This window comes from Salvelinus fontinalis, chromosome 12 (assembly GCF_029448725.1).
Source record: "Salvelinus fontinalis isolate EN_2023a chromosome 12, ASM2944872v1, whole genome shotgun sequence".
Taxonomy (NCBI): Eukaryota; Metazoa; Chordata; class Actinopteri; order Salmoniformes; family Salmonidae; genus Salvelinus; species Salvelinus fontinalis.
Genome location: NC_074676.1, coordinates 10,225,976 through 10,242,150, shown reverse-complemented (window position 1 = coordinate 10,242,150; position 16,175 = coordinate 10,225,976). Strand labels below are relative to the sequence as shown.

The 16,175-nt window shown below is 41.4% G+C and overlaps 1 protein-coding gene across 5 annotated transcripts in view; it reads right to left on the bottom strand.

Annotated features, from left to right (window-relative positions):
* Positions 1–9,776: 9,776 nt before the first annotated feature.
* Positions 9,777–16,175, bottom strand: part of LOC129866766 (UPF0606 protein KIAA1549L-like) — a 40,205-nt gene continuing 33,806 nt past the window's right edge. For 3 of the 5 annotated variants that reach the window (XM_055939625.1, XM_055939627.1, XM_055939629.1), the window contains 9 exons: positions 16,037–16,164; positions 15,475–15,689; positions 14,896–15,034; positions 13,981–14,361; positions 13,649–13,746; positions 12,764–12,906; positions 12,457–12,617; positions 12,266–12,339; positions 9,777–12,161 (listed from right to left, as the gene is read on the bottom strand). In XM_055939625.1, the coding sequence (XP_055795600.1) occupies positions 12,310–12,339; positions 12,457–12,617; positions 12,764–12,906; positions 13,649–13,746; positions 13,981–14,361; positions 14,896–15,034; positions 15,475–15,689; positions 16,037–16,164 (1,295 nt within the window). In that variant the 3' untranslated portion in view covers positions 9,777–12,161; positions 12,266–12,309. The remainder of the gene's footprint in view (positions 12,162–12,265; positions 12,340–12,456; positions 12,618–12,763; positions 12,907–13,648; positions 13,747–13,980; positions 14,362–14,895; positions 15,035–15,474; positions 15,690–16,036; positions 16,165–16,175) is intronic. The other 2 variants (XM_055939628.1, XM_055939626.1) reach the window with 2 other exon arrangements.

Sequence of the window (16,175 nt, the reverse complement as noted above, 5' to 3'; positions counted from 1 at the left end):
TCTCTGTAGTTTTACCTTCCATTTTTAAAACTGAAAAACGCAAGTAGGCCTAACCTATGAGGAATTCTCCATAAAAATACATTCTTAGTACACTGCAGTTAGAGCAGCAATTTCCCCTGTGTTCCCATTCTCTATCAAAACGTAAATCCTCTGAACAGTTTGAGCCCTGTGCTCTGATCTTTTGCTGAGTTCCCCAATTTCATAATTCTCATTTGTTTGCCTTTCAGTGATTGCTCATTAATTACTGTGAGAAGCGATTAAACATCTCTCATTACAGTGGGCCTCCCAGGCAGATGAGCTGAGCCAGCACTGCCTGAAGGGCCTCCAAGCCCTTATTTACACACACACACACACACAAACTGCTGGCCTAAAGATGCTGTTCTGTGCAAATCTGATGGACAAGTGCACAGTCCAAGCTGAGTGCAAAATCAAATCCAGCAGGCGGTGAAAGGATTAAGAGGCAAGCCATCCAAGGACAAAACAGAACATTCTCAAATCAAAATCCTTCGCAAGCACAAAAGAAAGCTGTCGGATTTTTCCATTCAAAGTTACATGTCCTTGGGCCATTTGTAAGACAGAACAATTAAAAATGTGTTGTTCTGATAAGCTAATTATCTATCTACAGTACCAGTCAAAAGTTTGGACACATCTACTCATTCCAGGGTTTTTCTTTATTTTGACTATTTTCTACAATGTACATTTGAGCTATAAGACACCAATATTGAAAGGGGTGTTGGTTGTTTTGCTCAATTACGCACACAAGCTTCACAGGAGTGAAGGCACAACGTGCATAAGGGGGTCAACCGTGCCATGAATAAAGTGACCAAACTTGTGTCTAAATTGTATCTATTGTATCTCAGATATAGGATAGACATTTCAAAACCTTATTCTTCATGATACATTTTTGGACTGTCTGTTTTGCCATGTACAAATGTGATACTCAATGCATTTCTATGGGCTATAGCAGTAAAGGACAAATTCAATGTTTTATCAAATATTATTTTATATAGAGTAACAGTCAAAAGTTTGGACACACCTACTCATTCCAGATTTTTATTCTTACTAGTTTCTACATTGTAAAATAACAGTGAAGACATCAAAACTATGAAATAGCACATATGGAATCATGTACTAATGAAAAAAGTGTTAAACAAATCAAAATATATTTTAGATTCTTCAAAGTAGCCACTCTTTGCCTTGATGACAGCTTTGCACACTCTTGGCATTCTCTCAACCAGCTTCATGAGATAGTCACCTGGAATGCATTTCAATTAACAGGAGTGCCTTGTTAAAAGTTCATTAGGGGAATTTCTTTCCTGCGTTTGAACCAATCAGTTGTGTTGTGACAAGATAGGGATGGTATACAGAAGATACCCCTATTATGGCAAGAACAGCTCTAATGTGACCCGTTTCAGGAAACTAGGCATATGTCATGGGTCACTACTTCACACGAGAGCCTTTTGAATGTAATCTTTTTTTTTAATCAAAATTAGTTTTTTTGGCAGCAACGAATTCTGTAACATGTGAACTTTCACGTGCCTTAATAACAAACGTGTGTGCCATCTGTAAATACGAATAAAATTGTACATTTACGAGCCTAGTTAGTTTAGCCACAGAAAAAGTCAGCAACCTTCCCGCTAACCATGCTTGGCTGAGATAATGAGTGGGCTGGACATGCCGGGAGATGAGTTTGGATTGGACTGCTATATAGCACGCTTCTGTCTATTTGAGCTGGTTAGTATGTGTAGGTAATCCTGTCTAACACGGCTTTTAAAATATATATATGTTGCTTAGTAGAACTGCATAAGTGTTGCTTTCCACTTTCTGGAGGACCGAGTTTTGAAATCAGTGGAAGTAGAGTATGATAGCTAAGGAGATGTATAAAACACCTTTCTCCAGATTACATCTTCAAACAAACGGCAACCATGGCATCTGTGACAGAGAGAAGTGTCCAACCATGATGTATAGGGATAAGATAGTCTAGCTAGCTACATTTTCAGATATTACACGTTTCTAATTTTGACGAAGTTGTTTTCATTTCAAGTTAAAGTGTCTGGCTTGCTAGCTAACGTTACGTGTATTATCATATTATTCGTATCTCAGAGCCATTTGCTTGGCTAGCTATAGCCCAATGTTAGCTAGCTAACATTGAACCTGGTTGGTTAGCTACCTGCAGATTCATGCAGGGGGGTAACGTCATGAGTTGGAATTATGTTTAACCTCTAACGCCTCACAAACCCGGATCCGGGAGCACCCCCATCACAAAAGCTGACTAGCATAGCCTAGCCTAAAGCCACAGGGATATCATATAATAAAATGTTCATGAAATCACAAGTCCAAGACACCAAATGAAAGATACACATCTTGTGAATAAAGCCATCATTTCTGATTTTTAAAATGTTTTACAGGGAAGACAAAATATGTAAATCTATTAGCTAACCACGTTAGCAAAAGACACCACTCCCATACTCCACCATTTTTTACTCCATCACCAGCTATCACAAATTCAACCAAATAAAGATATAAATAGCCACTAACCAAGAAACAACCTCATCAGATGACAGTCTGATAACATATTTATTATATAGCATAGGTTTTGTTAGAAAAATTTGCATATTTCAGGTATAAATCAGAGTTTACCATTGCAGCCACCATTACAACTCTCACCAAAGCCACTAGATAACTACAGAGACCATCGTGTATTAGCTAATTACTCATCATAAAACATTTCTTAAAAATACACAGCGTACAGCAGATGAAAGACATAGATCTTATGAATCTAGCCAATATTTCAGATTTTCTTAGTGTTTTACAGCGAAAACACAATATAGCGTTATTTTAGCTAACCACAATAGCCAACCACACAGCAGCATTGATTCAGGGCAAAAATAGCGATAACGTAATAACCCCCAAAATATATACATTTTTTCACTAACCTTCTCAGAATTCTTCAGATGACAGTCCAGTAACATCATATTACACAATGCATATAGAGTTTGTTCGAAAATGTGCATATTTAGCGGCACAATTCGTGGTTATACAACGTGATTAGTGGCCAAAACTTCAAGCAATCTGTCGGGCGCCATCTTGGACAGGAACCTAATCTAATCCATAACTAATAATAAACTTGACTAAAAAAATACAGGTTGGACAGCAATTGAAAGACAAATTAGTTCTTAATGCAATCGCTGGGTTACAATTTTAAAATTAACGTTACTTCAAGCATACAGAGTGCGCTAAAGCGAGATGCACCGAAAAACATGGCGGAATAATTATTTGCCATTTGTCAACATAAATACGAATTAATACATAAAAAATTGCTTACTATTTGCCGGGCTTCCATCAGAATCTTGGGAAAGGCGTCATTTGTCCAAAAGAATCGTTGCTAGGTTGTATTATGTCGTCTTCCACTTTGCAATTAGCAGTAAACATTAGCTTGAGAGAGAGAGAGCTACCCAACTTTCTACAGCGCCAAGAAAATAAATACCCGAAAATCGCAATATACTGTCATAAACTGATATAATTCGGTTCAAAATAACAACATTACGATGTCTTCAACACCTATATCGAATAAAAACACAGCCGGAAATGTCTGAGATGTATAACCGATGGTTCCAAAAGAACGTCCCCAGCTCCTCAGTGCGCCCGAGCGAAGGTGAAAAGAATCAGCCACCTCGTTCCCAATCAATTTATAGACTTTGGGAACTACGTAGAGACGCCATTTCAAGACTCACTATTCGCTAACAACCAGGGGAAGGCGTATGCAGTGCATCTCAACCAATAGAAGACAGTCAGGGTTATCCACAGGTCTGGGAACAGCAAGCAGATTTCACCATTTTCAAATCCTCATAGGAGAATTGCTCTAAGTCTAGTTCTGTTTCACTTACAGACATAATTCAAACGGTTTTAGAAACTAGAGAGTGTTTTCTATCCAATAGTAATAATAATATGCATATTGTACGAGCAAGAATTGAGTACGAGGCAGTTTAATTTGGATACGAATTTGTGCTATGTCGAAATGGCACCCCCCTAGTGGCAAGAAGTTGTTTAGCTAGCTAGCTACATGTCTAAACAAAAGACTCATCAATGAAAGTATCCATTTCAATACAATGTCACTGCGACAACTGTTGATAGACGTAACTTAGCTGGTAAAATCTCTCTGGCTATCTACTCCGATTTCCGACCACGGGTAAGATAGTCTAGTTACAGTAGCTACATTTTCAGATATATAACATTTCTAATTTTGACATAGGGTAGTAACGTCATGAGTTGGGATTATGGTTAATTGTCTTAACAAAAGGCACCACTATGTAAGGAACCGTTTCGGGTGCGTTCGTAAATTCAGTCTGGCTATCTACTCCGATTTCAGAGCACTCTCGTCTGAGTGTGCCAGAGCAGCAGAATAACTCATTCATTTACAAACACTCACCACCCGTTGAATATGGCCGGTGTCAGGAAACGTTGGCAAAAAAAAGCCTAATTCAATTGTTGCCAGCAGCACTGTTACAGTCACCAACACTCTGGATAACATGAAAACAGTTTAACCAGCTCTGCTAGGGCGAGTAAAATGGTCAGAGTGGGGTGTTCTCTCATTTCTCTCATCTCAAGCTAGCCAACGTTAGCCAGTTAACTTGGGTGCTTGTCTGCCGTTGTGAGGTCAGAACGTTCGGATCAACCCTACTCATCGGCCAGAGCGTCCAGGGTGCGCTCTGAATACGCCGAGAACGAATTTACAAACGGACAATCTGACAGCACAGTTGCAGTCACCAACGCTCTGGATAACATAACAGCCTAACCAGCTCTGCTAGGGTGAGTAATGTTCAGTGAGCTGTTCTCTCATTTGTGCCTGGAAGTAGCTAGCAAGTTAGCTTGGGTGCTTGACTGCTGTTGTTAGTACAGAACGCTCGGATCAACCCTTAAAGAGATGGGTGAGGCTGAAGCTTAAGAGGGTGTGAATAGGTGATGCTAAATGGGTGTAGACAAAGAAGAGCTCTCCAGTAGCAGTACCAAAATATTCAAAGGCCATTTTCTCAAAAGTGAGTTTACAAGTTTATCAACTTTCAAAGCAGAATTACTTTCCCATTGCTCCTCAACTGTAGTGTATGATATACAATTTTATAGCTCTTTTATCCAATGAAAAAAACACAATTTCAAATTTTCCTGCATAAGACCGATTTTAGCCAGTTGGTCACAAATAAGCAAAGAGAAACAAGACATGAAAGTCAGTCAATCCGGAAAATTTCAAGAACTTTGAAAGTGCAGTTGCAAAAACCATCAAGCACTATGATGAAACTGGCTCATGAGGACCGCCACAAGAAAGGATGACCCATAGTTACCTCTGCTGCAGAAGATAAGTTCATTATTTTATTTAACCTTTTTTTTAACTAGGCAAGTCAGTTAAGAACAAATTCTTGTTTACAATGACAGCCTACCAAAAGGCAAAAGGCCTCCTGCAGGGACGGGGGCCTGGGATTGAAAAATAAATAAAAAATACAATATAAATATAGGACAAAACACACATCCTAACAAGAGAGACAACACAACACAACATAAAGAGAGACCTAAGACAACAACATAGCAAGGCAGCAACACATGACAACACAGCATGGTAGCAACACAACATAACAACAACATGGTAGCAACACAACATGGTACAAATTAGAGTTACCAGCCTCAGAAACTCCAGCCCAAATAAATGCTTCACAGAGTTCAAGTAACAGACACATCTCAACATCAACTGTTCAGAGGTGATTGCGTGAATCAGGCCTTCATGGTCGAATTGCTGCAAAGAAACCACCACTAAAGGACACCAATAAGAAGAAGACTTATTTGGGCCAAGAAACATGAGCTATGGACATTAGACCGGTGGAGATCTGTCCTTTGGTCTGATGAGTCCAAATTTGAGATTTGTGCTTCAAACCGCCGTGTCATTGTGAGACACAGAGTAGGTGAACGGATGATCTCCGCATGTGTGGTTCCCACCGTGTATCATGGAGAAGGACGTGTTATGGTGGGGGGTGATTTGCTGGTGACACTTAGTGATTTATTTAGAATTCAACGCACACTTAACCAACATGGCTACCACAGCATTCTGCAGCGATACGCCATCCCATCTGGTTTGGGCTTAGTGGGACTATCATTTGTTTTTAAACAGGACAATGACCCAAAACCCACCTCCAGGGTGTGTAAGGTATATTTGACCAAGCAGGGTGATGGAGCGCTGCATCAGATGACCTGACCTCCACAATCACCTGACCTCAACCCAATTGAGATTATTTGGGTTGAGTTGGACGCAGAGTGAAGGAAAAGTAACCAACAAGTGCTCAGCATATGTGGGAACTCATTCAAGACTGCTGGAAAAGCATTCCAGGTGAAGCTGGTTGATAGAATGCCAAGATTGTGCAAAGCTGTCATCAAGGGTGGCTTGATGATCAGCAAAGGGTGGCTACTTTGAAGAATTTGAAAAATAACACATTTTTTGATTACTACATGATTCCATGTTATTTCATAGTTTTGATATCTTCCCTATTATTCTACAATGTAGAAATTAGTACATTTAAAGAAAAACCCTTGAATGAGTAGGTGTGTCCAAACTTTTGACTGGTCCTATATATATATATATATATATATATATATATATATATATATATATATATATATTGTGTGTGTGTGTGTGTGTGTGTGTGTGTGTGTGTGTGTGTGTGTGTGTGTGTGTGTGTGTGTGTGTGTGTTTCTAGAGGTCAATGTTGCCATTAATTCATTAATGATTTCACCTTCTGTGTGCGTAGTTTGGTCCAGTTCAGGGGTAGTATGGATCCATCATGACAACCGATGTAGATCAAGCAAAACACTAAGCTATCAGGAATTGAGAGCAGTGGAGGCTGCTGAGGGGAGGACCACTCCATTCCAGCCATTGTTATGAGCCGTCCTCCCCCCAGTAGCCTCCACTGGTTGAGAGGCACCCTGTTATTAAAGTTGGATATAATCCCATTGCTTTTGCAGAAGCAGTGGTCCTGGAGGCTGTGCTCTGTGTGTTGACTACCTCAGTAGGAGAGAGGAAGAAACAGACCAAAACCATGTGGTGAAGAGGGGATTGTTTTTGTCACTGCATCACTGCCTGGGGCTTGTTCCATGGTCAGGGAGATGAGACGCGACAGACACCTTGGCAGGTAGGGACATCAGATCCAGAGCCGCAGGGGATGGGTTACCTGGGTATTGTGTTGTTGTTAAACAGGGTTGTCTCAGCAGCAGCAAGATAAAGAGCAAGCAATGACGTCATTCCAACCAGTGTTGCCTGCTGGGCAGGCCCATTAGACAAGAGCCATGTCTGGATAACACTATAACGTGTTTGAGAAGAAATCCAGGGGCATCATGGGAGGAAAATAGCATCTAGACCTCCATTAATGCAAGAAATGTTTTGCAAAAGGAGAGTAAGATGAAACCTTAATGCATTAGAGGAATTCTTCCTCCCCCTTATGGAAATACAGGAGAACTGCCAGTTGAGAAGCACACATTTACTACGAGCTGAGTGTGTTTTGGTTCAAGTTGGTTCAACTTCTTTAACATCATTGTGCGATCCTGGTGCTGTCCTATCACAACCACGAAGGGCGCTCCAATCGTTTAAAACAGCACTCATCAAGATCTGTTGCCTACGCCTAATAGTCCTACTCATCACGTATTATTATTATTATTACAAATAGAAGATGATCCCTTCGCACAATGGTGGTCGTTTAGAACATCTCGATCAAAGCTGAATTACTGAATGATTGCCTCGCTGCTGCATGTCACGAGAATCTGTCTGTGGGAGATTACATAACGAATCATTAGTATTTTACATAACAGAACCGAATATAATAGCATAACATACAGTAGTAGGCCTATAATGTTACTGTTACAGCAAGAAAACACCTCCTCAGTTCTAATGAGATTTTAGGATGGTTAGCTGAAGCTGGATAGTCACCGAAAAAAATATCATGCGCCAAAACTCAACAGAGCGCGCCACTAGGCAGGATTTATGCTTTGATTGAAACAAAATACAAGACAGCCTAATAATTTGTTATTAACGTCATCTGTTCTAATTCGCTCACGAAACACTAATTCAGGAATATCGAAATGCATAGGCTATTCCCCTAGAAAATGATTGGCATGCAGATGCAGTTTCAGCGGTACAACTTAAATAATTACCATTCGCCATTGACAGTGATGATGGCCTATTTTAAAATTAGGTATGCCTGTGTTTGAGGGTATTAAAAATACATGTTTTTCTTGAGACAACATGTGTGGGCATAGGCAGACGTTGGAGACAATTGGAGGATGCATTTTATGCATATTCTATCAGGGCTCTCCAACCCTGTTCCTGGAGAGCTACCATCCTATAGGTTTCCATTCCAACCCACATCTAGTGCACCCGATTCTAATAATTAGCTGGTTTATAAAATGAATTATATTAGTTACAACTGGGGTTGAAGTGAGGGTTGAAGTGAAAACCTACAGGAGTATAGATCTCCAGGAACAGGGTTGGCGAGTCCTGTTCTATAATGATACATACTTCATTTACTTTTTTGTTGTTGCGTTCCCTCACCTAAAAAAAGTCAAGGTCCATGACGTGGGATTCAGTGCTCGTAGAAAAGTCAAGAAATCCAGTCAAGAAAAGTCCTTTAACAGGCTAGAGCTGCGGTCTTTGTAAATCCTCCAATGTCACTGGTCAAATGAGTTTTACACTGGGGAAGTTCTACACTGGGGAAGAACTAGTAGAAAATGTCAAACACTGAAAATGTCAGACACCTCCCTCACATGCAGGTTTCTACAGTAGGGGAGAGTGGGGTAAATTGAGCCAAAGGATTAGTTGAGCCACCCCTTGTTTCTAGGAAACCATACACAAAGTGAATCATGTGACCAAATATTTAGTAAGAGGTCATCATTTCATGGAGTCTGTGAAGGAAGAAAACACATGAAAAAAGTGGTAAGCAAGTTAGGTCATTTAAAAAAAACGGATTTTCACAAAGTCAAATTAATCTATTGTGTTATAGGTTTCATGATGATTATATCTAAACCCCAACATCAGTTGGGGTCTCTATAAGCTACAATATGAGGTTCTAAACCTAGCATGAATGTCCATTTTTGTAGCCGTGTTGTCCAATATAGTCAAAATGTTTGTCTTGGGGTAAGTTGAGGTGGGGGTGGGATAAGATTTGAATCCCGAGCCAGCTAGGTGAAAAATCTGCCGAAGTGCCATTGAGCAAGACACTTAACCCTAATTGCTCTTGTAAGCCGCTCTGGATAAGAGTCTCTGCTAAATGTCAAAAATGTGAAATGGAAGGGTAAGTGATATTGAACAGAGAGATCTATATCCGAATGTTGGTCTACATTTATGATGTGCAATATACCACAACCCCATTCCATTAATTAAAATTGGACCTACCAACACCATCACCCACTGTCACAGGACACCATCACCCACTTACCCCAAGGCAGCTCAACTTACCTTGTCCCTATGCTCAACTTACCTCATACCTGGGGTAAGTTGTTTCAAAAGAACACTTTTTTTGGACAAGCTATATTTTCAAAACTGTAATGTTTACATGAATTCTGATTATTTCCAGGGATATACAACATCCTGAAATATATGTACAGTAGATATCTTTGTTAGAAAGAATACTATATTTCCAGTAGGGAAGCTGAATATAAAGAATGTCTCAACGTACCTCACTCTCCCCTAACTATTCTTTATTCAGAGTTGCAAACTGTAATGTTCCACACAAGAAACAAATTCTAAGTTGTAATTTATTGGTTTTTATTTCACCCAAATTCTGCATAACTACATCCAACTGCATTCTGCATGACATGATTCAAACTGCTGTGCCTTCCGACACATCAGGGGCCTATAATCACATTCCATCTCAGAAATGTGTCTGATAAAAGACGCATCAACACTACACCAACTTGCGTCAACTCATTCATTATGTTCCTTTTGACTGTTTTAATCAATCATATTTTAATCAATCATATGGGTAACTGAACATACCAATGATTTTATTTTAACCAAATGGGAGTACCTTTTGTCTTTTAGCGATACAAGTGATAATGATGATGATTCCAAGCACCAACCAAATTGTTTGTGCTTGACAAAGGCCAAGATGTTAAATGTATAGGCTACATTATGATTCCTTTTCAAGTCTCAACCACATTGTTGAGTGAAACTTTACTGTGAATAAATCTGGAAGAGGAATTTTTACAAATGTATGAGTAGAGGTGAAAAGGGATGTAGTATTACAGAGCAAATCATATAGATTCTCAAAAGGTATTTGCGTTTCAGCTTTTTTCCCCCATCATATTTCCTCTGGAATATTACGCTTCAACTTTTGGAACTACATCTCCCAAAATAATTGATTCATAATTTTGTAGAAAAATAGTAAAATAACATTTGTCAAACTGGGTAGCAACAGTTGAGATCCATTTAAAGACACCTACCCAGTCAAACGAATGGACTAGATACTGACTTTGCATTTGCGCCATTATAATTGAGTATGACTCAAATAATTTGTAAAAAAAAAATGGAATATTTCAAATATGAATATTGCATGCTTTAACAAAGTATTCACATTGATACTGCAGTTTTGTAGGGCCAGGTAATCTAAGAAAGTGCTATGTTCATCTAATCCATACTAAACTAATGTCGTACCTACATTGTGATAGACCAAGCTGTATTTTCTATTTCATATTATATCACATTGATTAGACCTTATTCTGTTACTATTTCGAAGTGTGAACGCTTTTCCAATGCTATGTCATTATCAGCGCAGTAATACACATCGCCAAGTCTGGTAACATCTTTTGGTGGCTGTTGATCTACACCTAACTGCACTGATGAACTGAACTCGTAGCATGTACAGTACATGGTAAAGGGCCCTAGCCATCACGTTTTCCTTGTTTTGAGATTCTGGAAACTCAGTAAATACTAGTAAAACATAGAATTATCCATCATTTTGCTTATGTTATGACCGAGTGAGTAATTGTGCATATACCAGCATATGCACCGACATGAATACATTCGAAATGTGGTATTTGTTTTACACTATGTGATCCTGTGTTGGTACCCTTTTACAAATTAGAAAATAGGATTGAAAGCAATCTGACCATCCTTCAAATTCAAAAATGCAGTAAAGCAAGTCAACATGTCTAAAGAAAATGGTGTCAAAATATACAAGAAAATCTCTCGCTCTCTCTTGTCTCTCACGGCTGGCAGAAGTCTCGTCAATAATTCATGTCATCACGTTACATAATATATTTAATCAACACACCTGTGGCCCATCCGACACCCATCTTCTTTACCACTCTGTCCAGTGAACGGATAGGACCCAATATAAGTCAAAATCTCCGAATACAAAACCGTAACACGTGAGGAACCATTGCAAGATCATTTGTGTGCAGCAATATACGCCTCTATCCATCTTTTCATAATCATGGTCAGTAGACAAACTTCATAAACATATGAATGACAGAACAGGTGACCGTTTTTTTTTTTTACTGTAATCTGATTGGGTAAAGGTCATGAGTACATTTTAAAAATACAGAATGACATAGCCACTCACACCAAAGCCTTTCTTCGCACGTTTTTTTTTTTTTTTTTTGGGCCTTTTAATAAGGTGAGCGCACAACATACACTCACTAAATTATTTTCCCCTTTTAAAAAGAAGTAAAGCATGAAAGTAAACGACAAAGCACACAAATATCCAACAACTGAAACTGAGAGACTAAGTTAGTTTTTTAAATACACACAAACCACCAGTAGTAGGTACAACTCTTCTGTCCATTAAGGAATTTGGATAATCAAAAAGCACAGTTAGTTAGTCCAGCTTTGCCAGCCCTGTCGTTGGATGGTGTGGACCAGGGTAGAGGATGTATGTGGCACTACCATGAGGGATAGTGCTGCTGTACTGTAGTCTAGGCCATCCTCTGCTGGCTGGTGGCAGTTGACATGGAGGCTGTGAGGTCTGGGAGACCTGGGGCTCAGAGAGCAGAGCAGAGAGGGCCTGGCTGGGCTGAGGAGGAAGGCCAGGGGCCAGTAGCCAGGGCCAGGGGTGAAGGGCAGGGCGGGGTGCTCGAGTCCAGGGGTACTCAATGTGAGGGAGGGAGGCCCTACTGCCTAACCAAAAGGACACCTGGAAGACAAAGAGAAGGAAATGGAATGAGAGGAAATGAGCCACAACAACCCTGTACATTGATCGGAAAATTTTGTGTTGAGTTACGAAGTGTGTGTGCCCACCGAAATATATGCTGTCTCCACTCAGCTCCAAAGACCATGTAATCTCAACAAATGGTTTCTAAATGACACGGATTCTGCAAAGAGAAGAGCCTGATTTAAAACAGGGACAAATAGTGAGGATAAATCCAGAGCAAACCAACAGAGTTATATAGGGACAATATCAGAGGATATTGTTTGGTTCAGATACTAACAGTATTTACAGTATCATTCCACTGGTGTGGGATGTCCTCGGGTTCTGGTGGGTAGGACATCCAGGATGGGCTTCCATACGACGCTGGTGGAGGCATGACAAAGTAGTCTGAGTAACCAGGGCGGTTGGCTGATATGGCGTAGACTCCTGTCATTGGGTTTCCTGTATGAGATAAGCAGTGTTTAGCCAATCAGATGCTTGAATGAGTGAACTGAAGCAATTTGACAGAGAAAGGTATACATATACATTTACATCTATATACGTATACATTTACTAGTCATAATATATATAATATTTATTATTCTGACCTGAGTAGCTGGTCATGGACTGGTCAACAGTAACAGCAGGGAAGGGCGCTCTGTTGATAAGCAGATAGGGGGCACCATTGTGCTGACTCTGCATCTCAGAGGCCTCGGAAACACGAGGCTTCAGGCTGACATCGGGTGAAGAACTGCAGAAGGGGAAACAAAGACAAAAGCCTTGTAATTCATACATCTCACCACTGGGTGGCCTGTAATACCTCACCCGCAAACCTGGTAAGAGTCAAGGCATTCAAATGAAGATGCTGTTTGTTTTAAATAATGCGGAAAAAAGTACAGCTCAGAGTAGAATTACAACACAATTCATGAACAGTATAACATCTAAAGCCAAAGCACTTAAACTAAACCATTTTTTAACTTCATATTCATCATCTCTAGCACCATCCCAACATCACCACCAATGGCAAAAAATGGCACATTTCTATGTTTTGTGGTAAAAAAGATAAAGAAAGACAAGTGTTTCTAATGACATCATCAAGCAATTAGCAGGCAATTAGTAGGCAAAGCCTCCTCTAAAACGGATCAAACTCACACGATGCACACCGATGACGTCCTAGGAAACGCTTATCTTCCTCTATCTTTTTAACTACAAAACATAGAAATGTGCCATTTCACATGTGTTGACGTTGGGGGTGGTGCTGGAGATGATGAATACGAATTTGACATTTTTCTTCTCCGTTTCCCTTTAAGCGATAGACAAAAATATGGGGGTTGCACTACAAAGATACACAGTGCACTAGTTAAGTAGACTTAAAAAATAAAATAAAAATATGTTGGGCATGTTTAGCATTGGGAGGATGTGAATATATCAGTTTACTGTCTTTCTAACAGCTAGAGGAGTGTTGAAGGGAAAAGGAGGAGGGGTGTTCGTACAGCCTCATTGAGGTCCCGGTTGGGGGTCCAGGCCTGGAGGGTATCAGAGGAGGTGGGGGTCCAACGCCCATGTCAGGAAGCTGAGTGAACCTGAAGCCCTGCAGCACCAAGCACAACACACACACACACACACAACATAGTTAAATCAGTGTGTAGGTGTTTAAACATATGTACTGTGCAGCTACTCTCTCGACACATCTTGATTTTCTACAATAGCATTCAGGATTTTTGTTCGAACCACCACCATAAGCAATTCTACAAGAGCACACGTACACAAATGCTTCGCTCTAAATAATGTGCTTTACATTGCACAGTCTAATCAATGCACTCACAGGTTTGGGTAAGCTACACTGGTGGATCTCCGGCCCGTAGGCAGACCCGCGCTGGTGGCCTCCTCCGCACGGATGGTTCATGGTGCCAGGGGCGCTGGTCACCCCTTCGGAGTAAGCGCTAGTGTGGCTGGGATTGTAGGAACTGTGGAGGTGGGGGTGAGGGTGGTGGTAGTGGTGGTGGCTGGCAGGCGAGGGCTCGTCTGGGGCCAGCCCAAAGGCATTACCCAGCAGGATATGCATCTGCTGCCGGACCTCGTCGATGGAGGGCTGAGAGCTCAGAGTGGACGAGTCCGAGAGACCTTTGACCTGATGGCTTCCACCATAACCCAGGGAGCACATCAGTCGGTCCACGTTGGTCTCATGGAACGTCTCTGGCTCTGCCTGACTCACAGGAAGACAAAATGCACACACACACACACACACACACACACACACACACACACACGAATCGTACACATACATGGTTATCCATTTGCAATTTAAAAGCACCGAACATTCAGAGCTATTAACTGGTATCGGACTTCCAATCTAAATCACTGAACAGGCTATAAATCATATTCACTGTCATTGACATTCAGCAAGGTTCAGGCAGCATAAAGAACGGGCTCGCAGGCTGCACTAGATGGAGGTTTTAAAGTTCGGCTGAAGGTAATCCTTTTCATTTCAGCCATGGAGCTTAAAAGTGAGGATTGGGAGAGGTAGGTATAATGGGAAAGGCTTTGTCCTAGGGTTTTCCCTAGGTTATTGCACCCCAGTTCCAGAACTTCTCTAGGCTCAACCACCTTTGCCCCTGCAGTGACTCCAGGAGTACGGTGTTAATTTTCGGACATTCACCCTGCAGTTACTTCGGCAGTACGGTGCACATTTAAGGACATCTATGTCTCATGGATGCAGTGATATTCAGTGATGACTCACGTCATAACCGCTGTTGCGGATGCCTCTCCTGGACCTCTCCCTGAGGACCAGCAGGTCCATCTCCGTCTCCACGGGGCTAGGGCTGCTGGCGACCAGGGACTGACGGCTCCAGTAGGCTGGCTCTCTCGACGGGGGGTGCCTGAAGTAGGGATATCATAGTTGCGGTCGTCATTGTTACAGCCATCATTAATATCATCATCATCATCATCAGTAAAAAATGTCATCTGCAAACATCTACAGTTGGGCTGATTCAATGATTTCTCTGAGCTGCAGTACAGGTTTAAACTGAACACCTGGATATACAAAATGGACTTACAATGCTCCCTTACAGTAATATTTCAGACAGTTACTAAACAGGTACCAGGGAGAAGTGGCAGTCAGGCATCGCGTCAGCAGATACTCTCGCCCAGACAAAGCACCGGTGCTGCAGCACAGGCACTTTGAAAAGTGACTTTTAAATCAGTGGATCTGCATACGCTGAACGCCCACTGAACGCCCACTGAACGCCCACTGAATGCCCACTCAAACATGAAATTAATGCTTCCTGTATAGCATACTGTATGTCTCTTGGCATATTACCTCCTGATGTGGCATCCTGCATAGGAGGCCCTCTTCTCCTCAGCAGTCATTGGCTCCTTTGTCATCTCAGGCCTACTGTGCCTCTCTCTGGGGTTGAATGGGTGGATGCCATTGTCTGTGATGGGGAAATCACAGTAGCCTTTTCTCTTGGCTTTCTGGCGTACTTTGTTCCTGTAGTGTTCGATGTCGGTTTTCTGCTTGAGCCCCATGTTTGCCTGTGGACAAAGTCATTTGTATCCATTGCATTTGTATATTGATTCTAGTTCGGCATTGCTTGGTATTATGAGTATACTTGGTGAGGTTCCTCTTCCCTACAAATAAACAACTGGTTTCAATTCCATTCTTATTTCCCCTTGGCTCTAACTCATTGATGTTTGCAGATCTGTAGTCCAAGTGCAATATACAGTAGCTCCAGCTCTACACTGCCTGTTCTGTACCTATCCAGAACTATCTTCAGATCTGCGTATATAAAGGGTTGAGGCCAAGGCGAAGGGAACAATTTGGGACAGGCTGGCAGACTCAGTATGACATCATTGCCAGCAGGCCGGGGACGGGCTCTCACCTCTCCGTTGAGGACGACCGAGTCCTGGCTGTGACTGGAGGAGGATGGGTAGGAGTATGTGGGCTGGGCCGCCATTGGCTTGATGGTGATGAGTCGCAGTGAGCCAGTGTGGTCCTCGTAGGGATCTGCTGGGGTGAGA